Consider the following 21,459-nt stretch of genomic DNA (forward strand, 5'->3'; position numbering starts at 1 on the left):
GAAAGATAATACACTTAATTTCTGATTTAGGAAATTGTTTTAAAGTGATTTTTTAAAAACAATAATCAAATGTAGCGACATGAAGCCTTAACCCAGCAACTTTATCTTCTGTGTCTCACTGTGGCTTGTGCTGGATAAAGGGAGAGATTGCATTTAAATGAACACAGCTGACCTTCAGAAGTTGAAAGGAAAGGAACAGTTCAAGGGGGGGGAAAAACCCTAACTTTCTTCTTCTGCCAAAATTGTTGTTTCCAGTATAAGTTCTTTTAACCCCAGACTTGGAATCCATTGATATCCCTATTTTTTCGTGTCAGATCTGAAAGTTTATGGCTTCATTTAGAGACTGGGAAAAGCACCGAAGGTCTGTTCTAATGATCCCATGTCTCTGCTCAATGAGGCCTATTTATATATTTACGTTTAACGTAGGTCCGTTCATACTCAAATTTGTATCTAGTATCTTAAAATAAAAAAGGAGAATGCCATATTGTCTAACGGATATAAAAATCGAAGTTTCTTTCCTTTTGAAAATCATTACCATATGCTCGAGAAAAATGGTTCCATTTAGGACGAAATTTCATTTTTATCATTGTAAGCAGAAAGTTCTTTTTGATGTGGTGGGCGTGTTTGTTTCCAGTTGTGTGGTTCATGCTGATGTTGTTGGAACTGACACATCCCCCTTCTGCGATGGGGACTCTTTCTCTTGCCAACCCTGGTGATGAATTATAGTGGGGTTTTGTTTTGTGTGTGTCTTTTAAAATGTGTAGTTGCCAACATTCCGTGGGCTCCTTTCTGATAACACTGAGGCTGTTTGTGCCGTGGTCTGCACTTTTCGCCCTCCTCTCTGCAAAACCACACGCCATGGAATAGTCGTTGGCTTCTGGACGTGTGAGCAGAACCTCCCCGAAGTGCCAGCCTTGTTGAGGCAGTTGAGACCCAGAAGTTCCCAGTTTGGAAATCTTTTCCCAGCTTCAGAGCGCTGGCCAGCCAGTGCTTCCTTCCTGTAAAGAGCCAGAGAGTAAATGTTTTCAGCTCCGTGGGCTGCACGGCCTCTGTCACAGCTCTGCCATTGTAGCACAAAAGCAGCCGCAGGCAACATGTAAATCAGTGTGTGTCTGTGTTCTAGTAAAACTTTATGGACCCTGAAATTGGAATTTGATATGAATTTTGTATCATTTTAATACCATAAGATATTCTTCCTCTTTTAATTTTTTTCAACCATTTACACATGTTAAAAACCACGTGTAGCCCCTGGGCCGTACAAAAACAGCCTGTGGGCTCTCACCCTGCCTGACCTGAGTCGGGGGAAGTATTAGCCTGGGGTGATCCCGTGGCGGTGGCTCGTTGGCAGCGACACCAACACATGCTTTGGGGGGCAGAAAAGACCTTCCGAATTTCAAACCTTCAAAACTTTGAAACTTAACCTCTATTTTCCTAAACTTTCCTTTAACAGCCCATTATGGATTTAACACACATGAGTACGTCCAAGCCTTTTTTTGAACCTGTTTACATTTTTAACTTAGCTTCTGAGAGTAATGAGTTACATCTGTTAAATTACCCACGGAATGAAGAAGTATTCCCCTTCAATTACCCAGGAAACTACAATAGTAAAATGTAATTCAGAAAATGAATATTCATGGACTCAACTGCTTAAAGGGGTCCTGGGGGCCCACAGCAGTTGCGTTTCCACCTTGCTGGGGCTCGAACTTGAAGCACGTGCTCAGCGAGGGGGTGTATAGGGAGTGGGTCATTTAGGTCCCTGTGAGGGGGTTTGCCCGCCCGGCCCGGCCTCTGCAGTGCAGCAGGTTGTATTGTTCTCTACTTGCCAGTAGTTTATTCTTGATAGATTCTACGAGAAAAGTTGAGGGAAGCCTGGGGTAAATGATTAGGTTGGGGTCTTGGGAGGTCTCTGTGGAAGTCGGGGTTGGGGGGGCTGGGTCTCTGTCGGCCTTCCAGGGGTGCCCCGTCCTGCCCCGCCTCTGACAGCAACATCTCAAGAGCCTGTGTTTGAAATAAAACTCTTCTCTTCCCTTCTTTCAGGAATACTTGGACCTCAGTCAGCCTCTTGAACCGTATTCACCTTGTTACCCTGACACAAGATGAAATAAAACGTCTCTCTTCCCTTCTTTCAGGAATACTTGGACCTCACTCAGCCTCTCGAACAGTATTCTCCTAGTTCCCCTGACACAAGGAGTTCTTGTTCTTCAGGAGATGACTCTGTTTTCTCTCCAGACCCCATGCCTTACGAACCATGCCTTCCTCAGTATCCACACAGAAACGGCAGTGTTAAAACATGAGTGAGCGTGTCTGCCTGTCCCCAAACAGGACAGCGCCAGGAACCGACCTACACTGAGCAGGGAGGCCACGCCTCCGAGAGCTTCTTGTCTCCGCTTGTATATATGGATCAGAGGAGTAAATAATTGGAAAAGTAATCGGCACATGTGTAAAGATGTATACAATTGAAAACTTGTAATCTTCACCAGGAGAAGAATGCTTCTGGATGGATGGACTGCCACAGGCCACCACGCGACCCCTCTGACCCGCCGCGGACACTGGCTGTGGACCAGTCGGACTCAAGGCAGACGCCCGTTCTGCCTTCCTTGTTAATTTTGTAATAATTGGAGAAAATATATGTCAGCACACATTTACAGAGCACAAATGCAGTATATAGGTGCTGGATGTATGTAAATATATTCAAATTATGTATAAATATATATTATATATTTACAAGGAATTATTTTTTGTATTGATTTTAAATGGATCTCCCAATGCATCTAGAAAATTGGTCTCCTTTTTTTTAATAGCTATTTGCTAAATGCTGTTCTTACACAGAATTTCTTAATTTTCACCGAGCAGAGGTGGAAAAATACTTTTGCTTTCAGGGAAAATGGTATAACATTAATTTATTAATGAATTGGTAATATACAAAACAATTAATCATTTATAGTTTTTTTTGTAATTTAAGTGGCATTTCTATGCAGGCAGCGCAGCAGACTAGTTAATCTATTGCTTGGACTTAACTAGTTATCAGATCCTTTGAGAAGAGAAATATTTACAATATATGACTAATTTGGGAAAAATGAAGTTTTGATTTATTTTTGTTTAAACTCTGCTGTCAGATGATTGTTCTTAACAGCCCCCAAATGCCCATAGTAAAAGGACCCGTTAATAGGAAGGTGTTTCATTTTGTATGCAGCTCTGTCATTGGGCCAATGCGACATTTAACTGGACTTCCCATGACAAATGGCACCAGTGTCCTCTTTAAAAGATGCCTTAATCCATTCCTAGAGGACAGGCTGGAGCTGAGATGACAGCGAGAGCACTTCTCCCCGGCGGCTGGCCTTCTACCCCTGGGTTGCACATTAATCAGATTAGCCTGTATTCTCCTCAGTGCATTTTGATAATGGCTTCCAGATTCCTTGGCATTAGAGAAGCGTTTTAGGATCTTCAAGTCCCATCATAGAGAAATGAAACACAAAGTTGTTCTGCTGATAATGTTGGGGGGATGCTTCCATTTTTTTTAAGGGATTGCTTCCATCTGATTTTGGTAGGACCTCACCCAAAGATCCTGCCTGATACCTACGCCAGACAAAACATCGCCGTTTAGTACATTCTGTATTAAAGTATTGTGTTTTGCTTTCGAAACACCCACTCACTTTGCTATAGCCATGCAACGTGAATGCAGATGACACTGATTTTACGTGTTACAAAATTGGAGAATATTTAATAAAACTTGTTAATTTTTATACTGACAATAAAAATGTTTCTACGGATATTAATGTTAACAAGACAAAATAAATGTCACGCAGCTTATTTTTTTAATACTCGTGTCCTACCAAATGGTTTCCTGTGCTCAGAGGTGTTGACTGGGTGCCGTTTGTGACTGTAGGGCAGGCAGATCTGGAATGGCGGGGGTGGCTGACTGCAGGGGGATTGGCCGAGACCAGCAGGACCTGGGACAGGTTGATCCCATGGAAAATCACAATTGGTTGGTCCAACCCCTCGCTGGGTTGCTTACTGGCACCTCAGGGGAGTCACTGTTCTTTTCTGAGCCCTCCTGCTCCCCAGAGGAGCAAATGAGGAACCACACGGGAGACAGCTTTGCCAGCAGAGAGGTGTCTTAAGGGCGAGAGGTGTTGAATAGGAGAGATGTTCGGACTATCTGGATTCTGGGGATCTTGAAACCTTTTAGACTGGTTTCCTCATCATGTACGGAGGGAAGGATTTGCTTCAAATTTTCCAAAAGAAAACTTGGATACATTTTAAAATAATTATTTATTTTCATCTCACCAAGCATCTGACGAGGGAAACGGAGATTTGCCTGTCAGTTAACAAATGCAAATCTATGATTCTTAAGGCTCCCTGCTGGCCGGTCTCATCAGCACCAGGAAAAGGGGACCAAAACAGGCCGTCTTCTGAACCTCAGCCATGCACTTAGAAACTCACGGGGCTGTAGGTAGTCAAGCAGTGCTGTCCTTGGGTCTTTGATGTGTTTGAGGCTGTCAGTGGTGCAGTGAGGTCTCCAGCCATCAGGAGAGTGGCCTCCAGTCCTAGTTCTGTGTTTGCCAACTCCCTGTGCTTCTGTTCCGTGTTATTAATAGTAGAATGGGGTTCTAATCCCACCAAAAGAATGTTATTAGAAAAATAGGGTACGTGGAGGGAAACTGCCTGAAAAGTGTCACCTGTTAAGCACAAGTGTACGCAGGTGTATTCAAAGCAAGGCTCTGAGTCTGTGCTGGTTCTTCTCTGCGAAGACCACAGTGCATATTCCTTACTTCAGAGACTGAAGGGCAGTTTATGGCCTTGACCATATAGATTATAATGGGAGTAAGAGCTGCTGTATCTCTTGCCCATTTCAGGGAGGTGAGTGGGCAAGAATCCTAAACTAGCTGTTGACTATTTTAGTTTTAGAATTATTTGGAAAGAGATGTTTGTCATGACGGGAAACAAGGGAGTATGGTGCATGAGGACAGGAAAGACAGTACCTTCCTTTTTCTGAGACCTGCCCCAAGTGACCATACACAGGCAGCTTGGTAAGCTTATGGCTTTGTAAGCTTATCCCTACCCCACAAGACCTAAGGAAAGCCTTGGGAATTGTCATGTGATTGTCATCAAGTCACGAGATCGGTTCATTTGTGAAGAACCAAAAGATGACAGACGCCTTGGATGGGTAGTGCCCTACTGGGCCCTGCTGTTTCCAACTGGGAAGGGCATATTCAAGAGGCTACTTTAAAAAATACAGCTGGTGGTGGTCTCTGGCAGGATGGGGAGGCCATAGAAGCAGGGTGGAGGAGTAGCACCTTCAGGGGAGTTTTGTGGCTTCTAAGTGAACAGGGTACCCCCATCCACCACTCGGCCTCTCCATCCCTCCCTGGGCTCCTCAGGGATCGTCTCTGCATCTGATCTTGTGGGAAGTTCCTTGGCCCCCACACAGGAAATTAAACATGCATTCACAGTAAAATGTAAACTTGAACAGCTGACTTGAACAGCTATGGATTGAGGACCCAGCCACCATTCTGAAAACAAGAAATCGGTCTGCCAGGTTGGACTGTGTAATTAAAGCTTTAGAAGGGCCGGGTCCAAAGGGCTCAGTTCGAGGTTCCTGAGGGTCATGGTTGGGAAATGGTCTAATGAAGCAGGACTGTAGTCTTGTGCATACAAGAGAAAGACGATGGGCTTGGCAGGATGGGATTGGTTTGTTTCTTTATAGCTGGGTGATGCTGAGCAAGTCACAGCTTCTGTCTGGACATGCAACTTCTCTACTAAAAGTGGCTCTCACCAGCCTCATGCTTACCATGAGAATTACCTGTAGGGGCTTAGCTCTGGCAGAAGGTACTCAATAAATGTTAGTTTTCCTCTTCCTGAAAAATTTTTTGGTACATTTCAGTAATGTTTTTAGTATATTCATAGTTTTGTGCAACCATCACCACTACTTCCAGAACATTTACATTACTCCAAAAAGAAATCCTTTTCCTGCTCGCAATCACTCTCCAGTCCCCTTCTCTCAGCCCCTGGCAACCACCGGTCTGCTCTCTGTCTATGGATTTGTCTGTTCTGGACATTTAATATAAATGGACTCAAACAATATATGGCCTTTTGTGCCCGTCTTCTTTCACTTAATATAATGTTTGCAAGGTTTATCCATATTGTAGCCTGTAACAGTACCTCGTTCCTCTGTATTGCCAAATCACATTCCATCATATGGATATTGTTTATTCATTCACCCATTGATGGGCATTTGGGTTGTTTTTACTTTTTGGCTATTATGAATAGTGCTGTTATGAACATTCATGTACTGTGTAAGTTTTTTTGTGGTCATATGTTTTCATTTCTCTTGGGTATATACCTAGGAGTGGAATTGTAGGGTCATATGGTCACCCTCTTCAACCAGACTGCTTTCCCCAAAGTTGCTGCACTCTGTTAAATTCCCACTAGCAATGCAGGAGGCTTCCAGTTTCTCCACATCCTTGCCAGCACTCATTATTGTTCATATTTTTTATTATAGCCATCCTAGTGGATGTGAAGTGTCTTCCTACGAATTTAATAGCTGAGGAGATAGATACCACTCAGATCATGGATCAAAGATACATTGTACCTAACTGGGCTTTCCAGGAAAAGATAACTTCCGCTAATCAGCCTGGCTTCTGCACTTACAAAATGGCGGAGATCGCTAAGATGCCTCAGTGGATCCTCATGGAGTGGAGAAGCTAAGAAACTTATTAATTCCGTCTCTTCTCTCTTGGCCGAGAGAGGAAGGAAGCACTGCCATGTGATGCAAAGAGATAGATTCTTTCTGGCTGCAGTTCTCAAGTACATCTCTACCTCACCTCCCTGGTTTTATACCAAATAAAGTCTAGCAAGCTGGGCCCTCCACGGGGACTGATGAATGCACCATTACTTATGTATGCACATTGGAGTCCTCTTTGTCCGCCTGCGTTTTGGTGTTATTTATATTTATTTTTGATGTGTTTAAAGATGAAAGCAAAGTGTATCTTCTCTCATATTTCATCCCCAGGAAGCCTGGAAAGGATTTGGCAGCCTACCCTGGGCAAGAACAGCAGAGGCCATTCACGTCTGGAGGGACATTCTGGAATGGGGCCCTTCTCGTGCTGCTTTTGCTCGGGGTTTCTGGGGGTTTTCAATGGGTTCCTCAAAATTGCCTTGAAGTCCTGACTCAGAGGGTCACTCGAGGTGCTGTAGAAGACAGTGGAAGGCAGGGTGGTCAGCGTCCCTCGGGAAACCATCCTCTCCGAACCTTTGCAATGACAGGCGGTGGATCCCCACCAACCTGCAAAGGGAAACCCGGGACATGAAGCAGTTCAGTGCAGAATTTAGCTTAAGATGCATATATGGTAAGTGATTTTTCCTTCTGTGGCTCAGAACACTGCCTCCTTCGAGGTCATGTCTTTTTAGGCTCCTTTTCCTCGTCTAATTCATTTATTGAGGGCACTTACCACGTTGCCTGCATGCTTTACAAATCAAAATCCATAGCGTGATACACTTGGAAGGGGAGAGAGGACACTGACAGATTTATAAATTAAAAATAAAGAAAGAAAAGTTTTTAGTCTGTAAATGGGCTGACAGATGATGCCTATCTCAAATGATGATTGAGTTCAATGAGATTTTACCTGGGAAGTACCAAACTGTGCCTGCTACATAACACTAGAATATTAGTTGCTCTCTCATGCTGTCTCTCTCGACAAGATGTAGATATGGACATAGATGTAGGTATTGAGACAAATGTAAAGATAAAATACATATGTGTTTATAAGATTGTCATTATTACTGAAGAAATTGTGAAATTGCTAGTCAGTTGTGGATACAATTAGGGCCACGAATGTCTCCTACCCACAATTTTAAACAAAAACTACTAAGTTTTAAGTCAATGAAAATTATCAGAATTTTTGAAAACGAGATTGTATTTATAACATTTAACTGTTATATTCTCCCTTTTAAATAAGCATTCACTTTAGAAACACTAGTCAGGCAATGAATGCCTAATACAATCTTTAGGGGACAATTCAATGCTTTTAGAACTGCTTGGACCAAGCTGGTCAATGGTTTTCAGTAGCACCGTCCAAAAGGCTGACTGGAACAGGAGCAAAAGTCCAGGAGGGTTTATTGCAAGGGAAGCGCTCTCTGGCTCCCAGTGTGGTGGTGTTACAAGCAAATCAACATGGGTACCACAATAAAGGGAAACATCACGTGGGAAAAGTGGAGGGGGCAGAGCTTCTCCACGTGTTACGATTGTGTGTTGCTCAGGAGCCGCTCCGCCGAATCTTTGGGAATTGTGAAATTAGCATAGGTCACCCGACAGGGTAGGAGAGGCTGAAATAAACTCACTGCGTTGTGCGGGGAGGGTCATCAGATCTCATCCCTGCAGGTGCATGCTGCAGGGGTGTACCTGGGAGAAGACAGCTGGAAGGTTTCCACAGGCTCAGGGCTGCCCTTTCAAATCGTTCTGCGACTTGACCTGCTGCCTCTTCTGAAAAGGGCTGTGTGCATCTCTGCACACACGATCACAGCAGGAGAGGAATTGGAAACCTAGCCTCCCTCCTGGCGTGGTCTGGACTCCCTGAGACTAGCCCTTGGGTTGCCTCTGGCTGTGGATTTAAGTTTCACCCAAATGCAGAAGTTCTTCCTTCGTGGCTGGCCATCACCCAGTAGCACCCAGAGCTATGAATGAAAAAGGCAAAGTCAAAACATCCGAGCACAATCTCACGCGTGGCATCACTGGGCTGAGGGGTATGGGCAGTGGGAGAGCTTGTGCTGCCGTTGCTTCGATCGGAGTGGACAGACTGTGGCCCACGGAGCAAACCTGGCTCACCACCTGCTTTTGTACTGCCTGTGAGCTAAGCACCATTTTCACATTTTTAAATGGTTGAAAAATGATTCTAAAAAGATTCATTTTGTGACATGTGCCAATTACATAAAGCTCCAGTTTTTCAGTGTTCGTAAAGTTTTATTGGGACACAGCCGTGCTCATTCATTTACATAATGTCTATGGCCGATTTCTCACCACAGCAGAGTGGATAGTGGTGACAGGAATGGTCTGCAAAGCTGAAAATATTTAGCATCCATCGCTTTTTACTAAAACATTTGCCCACCTCTGGCTTAGATAACTGTGTGCTCATTGGCTGCCAGGCCCATGTGGGTGACATGTGGAAGAGGACAGAGCAGAGAACCAGGGCCTGAGATGGGGGATGCTTTCAAGAATGGGGGTCCAAGCCGGGCACAGTGGCAGGCACTGATAATTCCAGCTACTCGGGAGGCTGAGGAGGGAGGATGGCTTGAGCCCAGGAGTTCAAGGCCAGCCAAGGCAGCAAAGCGGGACCCTGTCTCTAAATAAAGCAAGAATGAGGGTCCACTTGAAAAAGAGACCTGGGGATGGGAGTGAAAGTCATGAAAAAGCCCTTTGGCCAAGTGGGATGTTTTAAGATTCTTTGGAGACAGTAAGTGGCCAATGTGATATGTCTAAACCAGCCTTCCTGGCATGGTGTCACCCCTGGCACACCATGCAGCAACATGCCCACAGCTCTTCCAAACAGGGTTGCCACAGAGATCCACAAACCAAAGGCTAAATAAATAATGTGCTTCTTCTAGAAGGAGGGAAGGTGAGGAGTTGACATTTGGATTTGAGCGATGTTTGTTTGGCAGAAAGTAAACCTGGTCTCTTACGGCTAAGGAACACCTTTGTACCGTAACGCTGTATTCCTTGGTCAGCCTGGAACACCGAGCTCAGGGAGCAGGATGACCCTCTTCGAAATCTTGTTGGCCAGGTTTTCTTTTCTGTCAACATTCCAAGCATGGGACGCCAGGCACACATACCCTTGTCCAAGCCCTTCTCCAAACCCAAAGGCAATCCCAGGACAGACTCGTATTTGAGCCACCTTAGTTTGCCTGAACACGTACCTGAATGAGACTTCTCTTGCTTCCCATTAACTGGAGTTAAAAGCGTCTCTAAAGCTCTGATGACTGAAGACTTGAAATGACACGGCCGCTTGCCCCATAAATCAGCACGCAACTCCCCCACGTAAACAGATCCGGGAAAAATCTGCATATCCAATACATGCGCACGGGTAATGGAGACTGGTAACAGGACCGCTTGGATCTGGTGGCAGGTTTCCCCTCGTCTTCTCAATGTGACTGGAAGCAAATCAGGCACTAAGCCCTTCTTTTTCTGACCTGGAAGCAGGTGAATTTAGTCAAGTGCAGGAGACATGAGATGAAGAGGGGACCCCTAATAAAGGAAGCCCGGGTGTGCATGGCCTCTTTAGGGGAGCCCTGGCCGATCCCAGGAGGCGAGGGAGTGATGGGGCAGGTGTGAGGGAGAGGCTAGGACGCAGCCTGCATCATTGGCCTGCTCTGACCTACTTGGCACTTGCGGGCCCAGGGAGGACCTGGCAAGGGGTCCCAGGCCAGCGGCCGCACAGTTATTTGTGGTTGTGTGTGCGCATCGTAGACCAGGCTTTCACAGCTTTTCAGAACAATGAAAACATTCAGAATTCTTCTGGTGGCCTCAGGACATAGGGCGTTCTGGTTATTTAAGATCTCCAAGGAGACCCAAGTACATCTTAGGAGGAGAGTTCAGGTCGACTCTACATCTATAGAAGAGCACAGCAGCTGGCAAGAAAGAGGGATGGGATGGGGTGGGGTGGGGTCAGGAGGGCACGGATGGTTCCAGAATGTCTTTAGAGGATGAATCAAGGGTCTGAAGTTGGCATGGAAGGGGGTTTGGAGAATTGGAGAATTGACTCTGAGCTGCTTTTGCATAGCAAACACCCTGCTTTTATGTAGATCAAGTGGTTTCTTTGGTTGAATTTGAGGGGCTGGATTATGGACAGGGAGGGTCAAAATTTCCCAAGCCCCACCACTTCCAAAAGGTCTAATTGGCCTGAGGCGTTTCATTTCTAAGCCCATCTCCCAAGCAGTCTGCCAGACCAAAGTTCTGACGCCCCTGCCCCCCATCCTTGCTGGTAGGAAGGAACACGAGTATCACCCCCTGCCTCCGCTACCCCCTTGGAAGTCACACCCTGCTTGTACGGCCGCTTGGTGTGCCTGGCTGATTCGGACGGCTTCAAAGCTGAAAAGCTATCAGAGTTTGTGCAAAGGGAGCCTTGGGTGGAGTGTTTAACTTAGCTCCCATGAGGCAGGTGCTTTGACACTTGGCAGAGCCAAGGGTCATGGTATATTCTAGAAATGTGTAGCCACACCCTGTTTCCAGGCTGTTTGGGTAGAGCTGGCTGAGGAGAAAGGGGGATTATACCTTCAGGGACGGCTCTTCGAGCCTGTCTCAAAGCAGGTTTGTGAAGTTGCTCTGTCAGGGCCAGACCTCGGCGACAGTGTCTGAGTTCATTCTCCTACTCCCCGGCACGCCAGCAGGTCAGGAGCGATGTCCGTGGGCCCAGCACTGCCCTAGGGACGGGAAGTCGTGTTAGTTCTTGACCATTCTTGAAATAGTTCTAAGGCTGTTGTGTCAGTTTCCTGGGCTGCTGTAAGAGATGATCACAAACTTAGTGGCTTAAAACAACAGAAATTTATCCTGTCCCAGTTCTGGGGGCCGCAAGTGTGAAACCCAGGTGTCGCAGGGCCACGCTCTTTCTGGAGGGCTCTGCGGAGAATTATCTGTAATTACCTCTTGTAGCTTCTGGGGACTCCAGGTGTCCCTTGGTTGGCAGCTGCATCACTCCAGCCTCCGTCCCTGTCTTCACACGGTCTCCTCTTCTCATGCGTCTCTCTCCTCCGTGTGCCTCTTAGGGTTTAGGGCCCAGCCACATAATCCAGGATGATCTTATCTTGAGATCCTTAACTGAATGACAGCCGCAAAGATCCTAGTTTCAAAAAAGTCCACACTCACAGGTTCCGGGGGTTAGGACGTAGACATACTTTTTGGAGGGCCACTGTTCAACCTGTTACAGAAGTTGGGGGTGGGAGATTTGACACTGGATAGCCGTCTCCAGGGATGTTGCAATCAGCTTTGTGGAGAACAAGCCGGTACTCATGAACTAGTTTGCTGGGAGCTTCCATTGTGCCCAAGGGCCTTCAGGTGTGCCAGATACTGCCTGGACCGGAGCGGTGAGGCCTGTTCCCTGCCGCACCACGCTGAGAGGGGAGCTCGCATGCGGTGACCCTCCTAGCAGCTTTTCTCAGGTCATCGTCACTACCCTGGTGGAGGGAGCGTGGGGAGGCGGATTATCACCTTCACGGCGACACGGTGGCCATGCGGGAGAGCTGGGCTACAAAGCCAGGCCGGCCTGCTCTCAGATCTGGGGATCTTTTCTCAACACCTGCAACTCTGAGGACTGACAGTCCCTTCCTGTCGGGGGAGCTTCAGGTAAGGCTGGGACCGCACTTCACCCTCCTGGAGGCTAGAGCAGGCTAAGGAAGGCAAACAAGGGGACCCAGGCCAGAGGAAGGCTTGAGGGTCATTCTTTGGTGGACAACAGCTGTAGGAATAAACCATGCACAGGAGAGAGAAAATGAGAAGAGAGAAAGGGTTACCCGAGCTGACTGGGGCAGACCTCAGCCAGGGCTCCACGGGATGGGAACAGTGTCCTTGTGGCCTCCTGAGGAGGGGAGAGATTTTGGGGGGATGTTAGGCAGAGAAACTGGGGAGTAGGGTGACGTGATGCATCCTGGGCAGTGGCTGGCCACCGTGGGGTAGGTCTGTTCTTTCTGCCTCTTCTTCTGAGTTTGTCCTTGGCGTTGGTCAGCTCGGCTGCCATTACAAAACACCACAGACGGGTGCCTTAAACAAGATTTCCTCACAGTTCTGAAGGCTGCAAGTCCAGGGTCAGGCTGCCGGCACAGTCGTGTGCTCAGGGAGGACTCTCTTCCTGGCTTGCCGACGGCCACCACCCCACTATGTCCTCACATGGCCTTACCTCAGTGCATGTGCGTGGGGAGATCGAGAGAGATCTCTTCCTCTTTCTCTTCTCTGAAGACTATCAATCCTTTTGGACTAGGACCCCGCCCTTATGACCTCACTTAATCTTTACTACCTCCTAAAGTCACTATCTCCAAGTGCAGTCACACTCGGATTTGGGACTTCCACACATGAATTCTGGGGGGACACAGTTCAGTCTATAACATCCCTCTCCCCTTTTATCCTGGTCTCATGTCCAGCCCTCAGATGGTGTCCACTGGACACTAGGGACTGGATTTCTCCACAGACCACAGGCAGGGACTGGGGGCACTGGGCCTTTTCTCTCCAGGCCAGCAAGGTGGCTTCTGAGTAGCCCCTGGCTTCGAAGCCAGCACCAGCATCTCTTGCCTGGCTGCCCTGTACGTCCCACAGGGAGCCCCCCCCTTCAAGTGAGGGTGCACAGGGGCAGCTGGTGGCCCAGCAGCTCAGCCCCGTCAGCCAGATGGCCCTGCACAGATCACCTGGTCCCTTCGAGCCTCAGTTTTCTCATCTGTAACCTAAGGGTGGCATTACAATCCCTGGTCCTGCTTTCCTGACACTGCTGTTGTTAGGTGACTTTGGGAAAATTCTGGAAAGAGGCAAAACATGGTCCAGGTCTGAAGGGTAACTGCCAGTGTGTATAAATAAGACACCAGCAGCCCTGGGCCATGAGGAAGATGCCCTTCCCCGATCCAGGTTCTGAGATTCAGCGTGGGCGTGAGTGGAGTGCGGCCCGTGAACACACTCGGGTGGGCAGGGGCTCCCCACCTGGTCCTGGTTGCTCTGAGCACATGTTCCAGAAAAAGGAAACCTCGGTTCTCTGGGGGGACAAGGGAATTACATCTCTGTGGAGACAGAGGCATGTTTGCTGTGTCCACCCTGATGTCAGGAGGCCCGGAGGACAGGCCTGTCCCCCACACACGGCAGGTAGACATCCACGACGTTTGCCACATCTGCGGTTCTGTGAGAAAATACCACCAAAGACGAAAGAGAAAACCCTATTTTCTTTTCTGGAGATGAATCTGATTTGTTTTTAAACTGAGTTATGTAGAGGGAGGGTGGGCTGCTTGGTTTAAGAAAGTCTTTTAACAACAGAAACGTGGTTCCGGACGGGCTAGATGTCGTTAAATTAAGCTGACGGCAGAGCTGTCCACAGCTGTCTTTGTGTGGCCTTTGAGGGTCAGACAAGGGACAGGGTGTGAGAAAATGCTGAGAATGACCCCTTTTAACAGAGGCTCCCTCTTCCTGCAGTATCTGGGTCTCTACTGTCCAGGAATGGGCAGCCCTTCCTCACAGAGGCCAACCTATGTTTACCACGGGCTCCTCTTGGCCACCTCCATGCTGGGTGTGCTTGGGTAAGACACTTAACCTCTCAGGCCTCTATTTCCTCATCTTCAGAGTGCAGACAAAGGCATCAACAGGCATCCCTATCTTCCAGGCCTCTCATGAAGTGTCGATAGAGCTGAGAGTTTCCACACCCATGCAAGCACAGGGTGGCCACCATGTTGCGGAAGCGTGAGTGTGACGTCAGTTTTTCAGCTCACCTTCCTTCCAGAGGTTTGAGAGAATCCTCCTGGGAGATCCTCTGATGGCTGTGAGGCTGGCACAAAGGGCTTTACCTACTTGAATTCCTGAATTCGCCGTTATCTCAAGGTGGCCTCTGCTTTCTGGAGAGCACCTCTTCCTCGCCGTTGGGGATAGAAGCCCGGGCTCTGTGGACAAGCTCCTAGAGTGTGCCCAGCCCTGCTCCCTCTCTTCACAGATGGGGATTGAGGTCCAGAGAAGGGGGCCAGGCAGCTGAGCCAATGACACACAGGGACGGGAACCCTAGTCTCCTGACTTCCAGTATTTTGATGTTGCTTAAAGAAAAGGTTCTCTCTTTTCTCTCCTTCTCTTGACGTGTTGAAACCCTGCCTTGGTAATGTTTAGAGGAACAGAGCACAGACCTCAAATGGTGCCAGGGAGCTGTGCTTTGTTTGGCCTATGTTGTGTTTAAAATACTTTGGAATTGGTCCTCAATATCAAAATTCAGAAGATTTCACAGAAACATGCATATTTCAAGTGCTTCTCTTAGAAATTCAGATGTTGGTGACATTGGCCCACTTTTCCACATGGCCATGATCCCTAGGGGGGCATTAGCATTAGTTCCTGTTAGACAAGGCATGTGAGCACCCCTGGTCTGGTCAGTCTCCACCTGGCCGGTGTCACCCCTTCACGTGTCTCCTGCTCTCTGCGGACACTCAGCCTGTGACTCCTGAGTAGCCTGGTTGCCTGGGATCATTAATTCTCCTCAGCTGGCAGAGGACACATCTGGACAGCAGGTGATTCCTGTTTTGCTGCCTTTCCTCCTTGCGCCCAGCTAGCTGGGCTTCAGGTAGAAGGCAGTAAGACATCCCATTCCATAACAGAGCTATTTTCCTAACGTCCATTTGAAAACGCAAACTTTCCAGAAGAAACTCTTGCTTTCTTTCCCAGTTGACCTAGTTGCAAAGGAAAGTCTTATTTTCTTAAAGAGCTGAGATCTTGCTGGTGTGGTATGCGGAGAAGCTGGTCAACATTTCCATTAGGAACACTTTACTGGGCTTTCAGACCCAGCCATAAAGATGTGTTTTGGCCGAAAATCGGTCCTTCCCCAGTCGAACCTGGGAATCTTTATTTCAAAGACTCTTTCAAAAGACCTTTCAGTCTTGAAGTGCAAATGTGTGTGGTTTGCGGCTTCCTAGACCACGTTTGGGGTTTGGGATTTTGCTGCATGACATTTTTCCAACCTTTAATTTTAAAGCCATCATCTCTTATATTTATTTCCATGGTTAAAATTGATATTTTCTCTCTTTTTTTCTATGAGGAGAGGGTTGCATAAAAGGGAACTTGTCCATCCTTCCCAGCCGGGGTACAGATTGACATGGGGCCTTAGAAGAATCCTACAGCGGGTGTTAATTTATGTTAGCGGACAAAATTACGTGGGCGTGATTCAATTGTGCATTGAGAGGGTTTGCATTTCCCTTGGCGTTTTGCTTGTGACTCTTGTTCCGAGCCTTGCCTGGCAGTCACAGGTGTTTATAATGATCTTGATTGTTTTAATGATCAGAAAACAGAGCTCCTGTCCCGATAGGATTATTCTCAGGGAAAATTTTGAAAATCTACTCTGTATCATCTATTCACCTTCTTTTTACAAGAATTACTAGACATTTGAAGTGTGAAGAAGTGGCTACTTCTGTAATGCAAACGTCGCTCATCCAACATGCAGCTGTTTGCCCCATTCACACCCACGTACTCACGGCCACCCTCTTCCTCTATTCCCTAACTCGGTCGAGACCACGGGCCCAGCCTCCCACACCACAGACTCTAGACTCAGCCTTGACTCCTCCCTCCCCCTGCTGTCTGATATCAGGGTAACCACCACTTCCTGTCTGTCATGCAGGCTACAGTGTCCCGAATCCTTCCCCTCCTTCCCATCTCCGCGGCCGAGGCCTCGCCTGGGCTTAGCGGTCTAACAGGCCTGCCTGTTCCAGTCTATCCCCTCCAGGCCACCCTCTGCCCTGCTACCAGTTTTAGTCCTAAAAAAGTCATATCTTATCCCATTCCATTCTCTTGCTCAGAAACTTCTGTTGGCTCTTGCTGCCTCAGGATAAAGTCCAAACTCTGCAGCAGAACGTACTAACCAACTTTCCAGGCCTGACACACACCACTCCCCTCTTCGGAACCTTATGTTCCTGCTGCTCTGAAACCATCACTCTGTGGACAACCAGGCCCTTTCGTAACATAAACAATCTGCTCTCTATATCTAGAGCGGCTTCCCCTAGACAGCTTTCTTTGGCAAATGCATTCAAGGCCCAGGTCAGGCATTGTGTCCCTCGGAAGCTTGTCTGGTCTCTTCCAGGTGGGGTTAGCACTTTATTCCAAGCTCAGCGATAGCATTTATCGTGAGGTATTGTGGTTTATCTTCCTTCGGGCCTTATCTTCCCCTGGACTATGAACACTCGGAAGGTAAGGTTCCGGATCTTTATTACTCTGAATTTCTGTGTCTGACGGTGTCTGACCCACGGGAGGTGCTTCTTCAACGTCTTATGATTGAATAATCATTGAATAACCACAGCTAATATTTATAAAGCGCATGTCAGGGGCAAGGCACTATTTCAAGTGCTTTACACATTTTAATTTTCACAACTGCCTTTGAGGTATAAGCGCTCTTTGAATTCCATTCACTGATGAGAAAACAGAGGCACAGAGAGGTAATGTGTGTTACCCAAGGTCACACAGCCTGGACCCAATTCAGGCTGCCTGAGCGCAGAGCCTGCATGCTGGCTGACTCCTGATATCATTCTGTTTTCCAGGAAATGAGTCCCAAGTCAGGTACCCCGACAATCTCTGGATAGATTTGAGGCAAAAGTCATAGTAGTGACTTAAACCCCGGATCCATTCCTGGCCCTGAGATGTGTGCCCCAGACTGTGGAGCAACAGCGGAACCCCGGTGGCCTTGGCCTCCTCGGCTGCCTGCCCTGGGGGAGCCACGAGAGGCCTGACAAAGTGCTGGCCTGCCTTCGGGAGCAAACTGTGCAAAACCTGAAGTCCTGATCTGACAGACTCCTCACAGGGGGTGTCAAAATCTCAGGGACAAAGGCAGGGACACATTAACCCCTTCATCACCATCACCATCATCATCATCTTCATCATACCATCACGCTCCTTACTTAGGAGTCTCTTTGAAGTCAAAAATAGACTTTGTGCAAGAATGAGTTTCAGATTTCTGCACACTTGTTACAGAGCATGGGTTTGTATGGGAATGACCCCGTGTAACTAGAGTGTGTTGCTGAAGTTTCCCCAGGAACCCTAGTCAGGAGAACTGAGGTAATTACCGCCTTCCTAGAAGGATTTGGATGGAATTCATCTGTCTGGAATGGTTTAGGTACTGTCTTCCCTGGAGGCAGGGACCTGAACTAGGTCCCTTCCCAAATCTCTTCCACCTGGAGCCTGGGTCCAGCAGACAACACCTAGGCCAGGCCGGTGAGCACAGGCCGGCCCCGCTGGCTACAGCGCTGGCCAGGGCATGTTACCTAGGCTGGTCCAATCAGAGGACTTTTGCTGAGAATACAGGACAGTGAGACTCTTTCCGCTTTGAATGAAGCCTGGTGTCCTGTAGCCCTAAAGGTTTGTTAGAAATACAGATTCTTAGGCCCTGCCCCAGACCTACTGAATCGGAATCTCTGTGCTGAGGCCCAGGAAACAAGCCTTCCAGAGGATTCTGATGAATGCTGAAGTTTGAGAACCATTTCTCTACTTCATTCAATTTACAGATGATAAAAACAGGCACGAAGAGGCAAGGTGACTTGCCCAAAGTCACGCAGCCAGTGAGCGGCCACGGCAGGGGGAGAACTTGGCTTTGCTGCCCCTGAAGAGCCGCCTCTTTGTGTTTTCGTTAAGTTGTGAAAGTATTCCAACAACAGAAACCTCACCTTTTGAGATTCCTCCCTTACCCAGGCCCCCTTGTCCAGGGTTGAAAGTAAATTTCACGTGCTGTGAGGTTACACGGGGTGAAGCCTCCCCATTGCTTGTGTGCCTATCACAGACTCGACGAGGGCTGCATTTGGGAGAACTTAGAGTCTGCAAGGACCACACAATGCCTGCAGAGACAGGTCCACGTCTGGCCTGAGAGCCAGGCTGTGCTGGGGGAAAGGTGGCTGCCATCATTCCTGGGGTCGAGTTGCTAGTCCTCAGCTGGTTCCTTCCTACTTGATCCGAACCCCGAGTTTTGGCTGCCACCCCGAGGCTCACTCCATGTGTATGTGAGGGTAGGTGTGGGGGGGCACAGCTGGTCCCTGGCCAGAGTCGTGGCTCCAGTCTGGAAGTCCAGGCATACCTAAGTCGTCTCTTGTGGCTCCCCGATGCCATATTAGGCTGCCCCCTCTGAAGGGTGGAATCTCTGACTCATCCTCCCCCTCCCCCACACCCCCTTCACTCCTGCCAGTTTTGGCCAAGATTAGAATTCACTCAAATCTGTGGGTTCTAAGGTTTATGTGCTATTTCGGTTTGGCTAATGACTCCTTCTTGTTTCAAGTCAGAAAAAGAATCCCTTTCCCAAAAGGGGTTTTGGAAGGCTTTTTCTTGGCGACCCAGTGTTTTGTACAACTAAAAAGCAATGTGGTGATTTCAGTGCACTGGATCAGAAAGAAGCTGCTTGTGTTTCTCAAATACATCCTAGGGGTGATGGATGAGAAGCAAGGAGAGTTTCTAATCCGAATCGTTCCCGAGTGACAATGGGTGAGGTTTCTAGTCCCGTGCAAGGCAGCTGTTCTCTGCGCAGTTTGTTAGCCCACACCCCAGTCCTGCCAGGTAGGCAAACTTTCTCCCATTTTAGAGTGGAGAAAATTGAGGTTCAGAGAAGCCCAAGGCCTGGGAGGTGGATGAGGACTGGAGCGGCAGTCCTGCCCGAGGTCAAGGCATAGCATACGCCTGGTTCTCGGGAATAGGCAGGGGCGTGCTCCACTACCTCACGGTGACTGGAATCGGAAGAAGCATCAGGGCTTTTGGGTTGTGGGCAACAGGATAGGAAATTGACAATGAGGGGGGCAGCTGGGGAGCCAGAGAGAAGGTAGAAGAGAGGCCAAAAGGACTGGAGCCCTGGCAGTTCCAAGGATCCCCTGGCAGAGCTGAAGAGAGGTCTCTCCATGGTGCTGCCATGGCAGCAAAGGGCACCAGCCTCGTGCTGCCCCGCGGTCTCTCTGCACCTGACCCGGACTCCAAGGAGAGCCTGTGCCGTCGGCTCTGCTGGGGTCAGGTGCCCGTGTGTTGGCTTGGGGAGGGTGGGGCATCTTGAATGACAGTCCCATCAGACTGCATGGAGGTGGGAAGGAGGTCATTCCCCAAAAGGAAATCAGGATGCTGTTACTAGAAGGGAGGAGGAGGAGAGCGGGTGCTGCGATGAACGGCCAGAAAGCAGAAACCTGCACAACACCGGGTGTCGGGTGGGAAAGCCCAGAAGGTCTCGATCCTCTGGCTGTGGGGCGAGTCTTTTCCTTCCTGACATGCGTGGGCCAGGGATGTACTTTGAAGTACAGTAGACTGAGGGCTGTCCTAGGCTGACTGGTCATGCTGAAAGGTGGCTTTGAGCGACAGGCCAGTTGTGATAACGAGGCTGAGAAATAAAAGCCACACAGAGCAGGGCCCCTCCTGGCTTCTGGGGTATCCAGCCACACTGACCTGCAGCCCGCGGCATTGCAGGGCCAGCCAGGGCCGGCCACGGGGAGCTTTTCACACCAGTTATGAGGACTCCCTTGCTGGCTCACCAAACTTGGCAACTCCGGGCAGAAAAGACCTGCAGGTACCGAGAGCTGGACAAACTGCTCTTCCCAGCCTGCCAAGAGACGCTCCTTGGGGTGGTGGGATAGAGAAAGCCCGAGCGGTCTCAGGAGTCTGAGCTGAGCTAGCTCTTTTCCTTTAGAGGGAAACTGAGGCTGGAGAGGGGATAACAGTGCCCAAGTTTGTACCATAACTGACGACCGAGTGGGGAGGGCACCCGAGGTCGCCAGACTTCCCGGCTTGCCCATGATGGTGCCACCAGCTGACTCAGGATCTCCTCCAGCCACTGCTCTGGCCAGCCTCCCTTCTATTCAGTCTACCAATCACCATTTATTAAGCACCTACTGTGTGCAGTTCTATAGGAATACCAGGACTCATGAAACCTACCGGCCAAGCCTCAGGGTGTTTACAGTTAATAAGGAAGAAACAAGGGAACACGTGCAATAAGAGGCTGCAGGTGGACCCAGGCAGGCAGCTCTTTCCCTCTCTGGTTTCTGATGGACCCAAGCTCTTGCATCTGAGTGTGTGCACGTGTGTGCAGGTGTGGCTGAGGTTTCAGATCAAACCCTCTTTCTTTTTTCCTCCCTGCCAGGTGTTGCTGGGAGCTGGGTTATTCATAGAGCACCTACCATGTAGGGAGGAGGTGACTGGAGGTGGATGTTTACGGTGCTTTCTGGGGTCACGTGTGTTCTCATGTTCTTGGCTTGGCCAAAGTTTTTAAGAACGAAGAATTTAAAAATTCCCTGGCAATGGCATTCCCACCTGGGCCTTGGCTGCCTCCTGTGCCCAGCAGCTCTAGCACCTTCCTCTACACCTGCTAACCCTTGTCCTAATCCTCCAAGCCCTGGCTCAAAAGGCCTGTGCACCCCTCTGCTGGGAGGACTTGTCCTGTCCCAGGAGCGCTCTCTCCGCAGTTGGAGAGGACAGTTCCTGGGGCCAGCCCAAGGGTTGGGGTCATCAGAGGGCACTTTGTGCACAGTGAGGACCCAAAAGCTATTGACGAATGGTGCCTCCCTCTCCATAGGACCCCCAGTGTTTGCCACCCTACTTTCCCTTTCTAGGCTAAGTCCCTATCATAGTCCATTTTCTGTCGCTATAACTGAATACCTGAGACTGGGTAATTTACAGAAATAAGAAATTTATTTCTTACTGTCATGGAGGCTGGGAAGTCCAAAATCAAAGAGCCACATCTGGTGAGGGCCTTCTTGCTGTGTCATAACATGGTGAAGGCCATTGCCTGCAAGAAGGCAAGAGCATACGTA

General features: G+C 48.6%; 1 protein-coding gene across 1 annotated transcript in view; it reads left to right on the forward strand.

Annotated features, from left to right (window-relative positions):
- The window catches only part of FGFR2 (fibroblast growth factor receptor 2), a 101,332-nt gene extending 97,513 nt beyond the window's left edge, over positions 1–3,819 (forward strand). The window contains exon 17 of the mRNA XM_012642382.1: positions 2,130–3,819. Within this exon, the coding sequence (XP_012497836.1) occupies positions 2,130–2,294 (165 nt within the window). The 3' untranslated portion in view covers positions 2,295–3,819. The remainder of the gene's footprint in view (positions 1–2,129) is intronic.
- Positions 3,820–21,459: the final 17,640 nt, after the last annotated feature.

Source organism: Propithecus coquereli, unplaced genomic scaffold (genome assembly GCF_000956105.1).
Source record: "Propithecus coquereli isolate 6110/MARCELLA unplaced genomic scaffold, Pcoq_1.0 Scaffold179, whole genome shotgun sequence".
In the NCBI taxonomy this organism is placed as follows: Eukaryota; Metazoa; Chordata; class Mammalia; order Primates; family Indriidae; genus Propithecus; species Propithecus coquereli.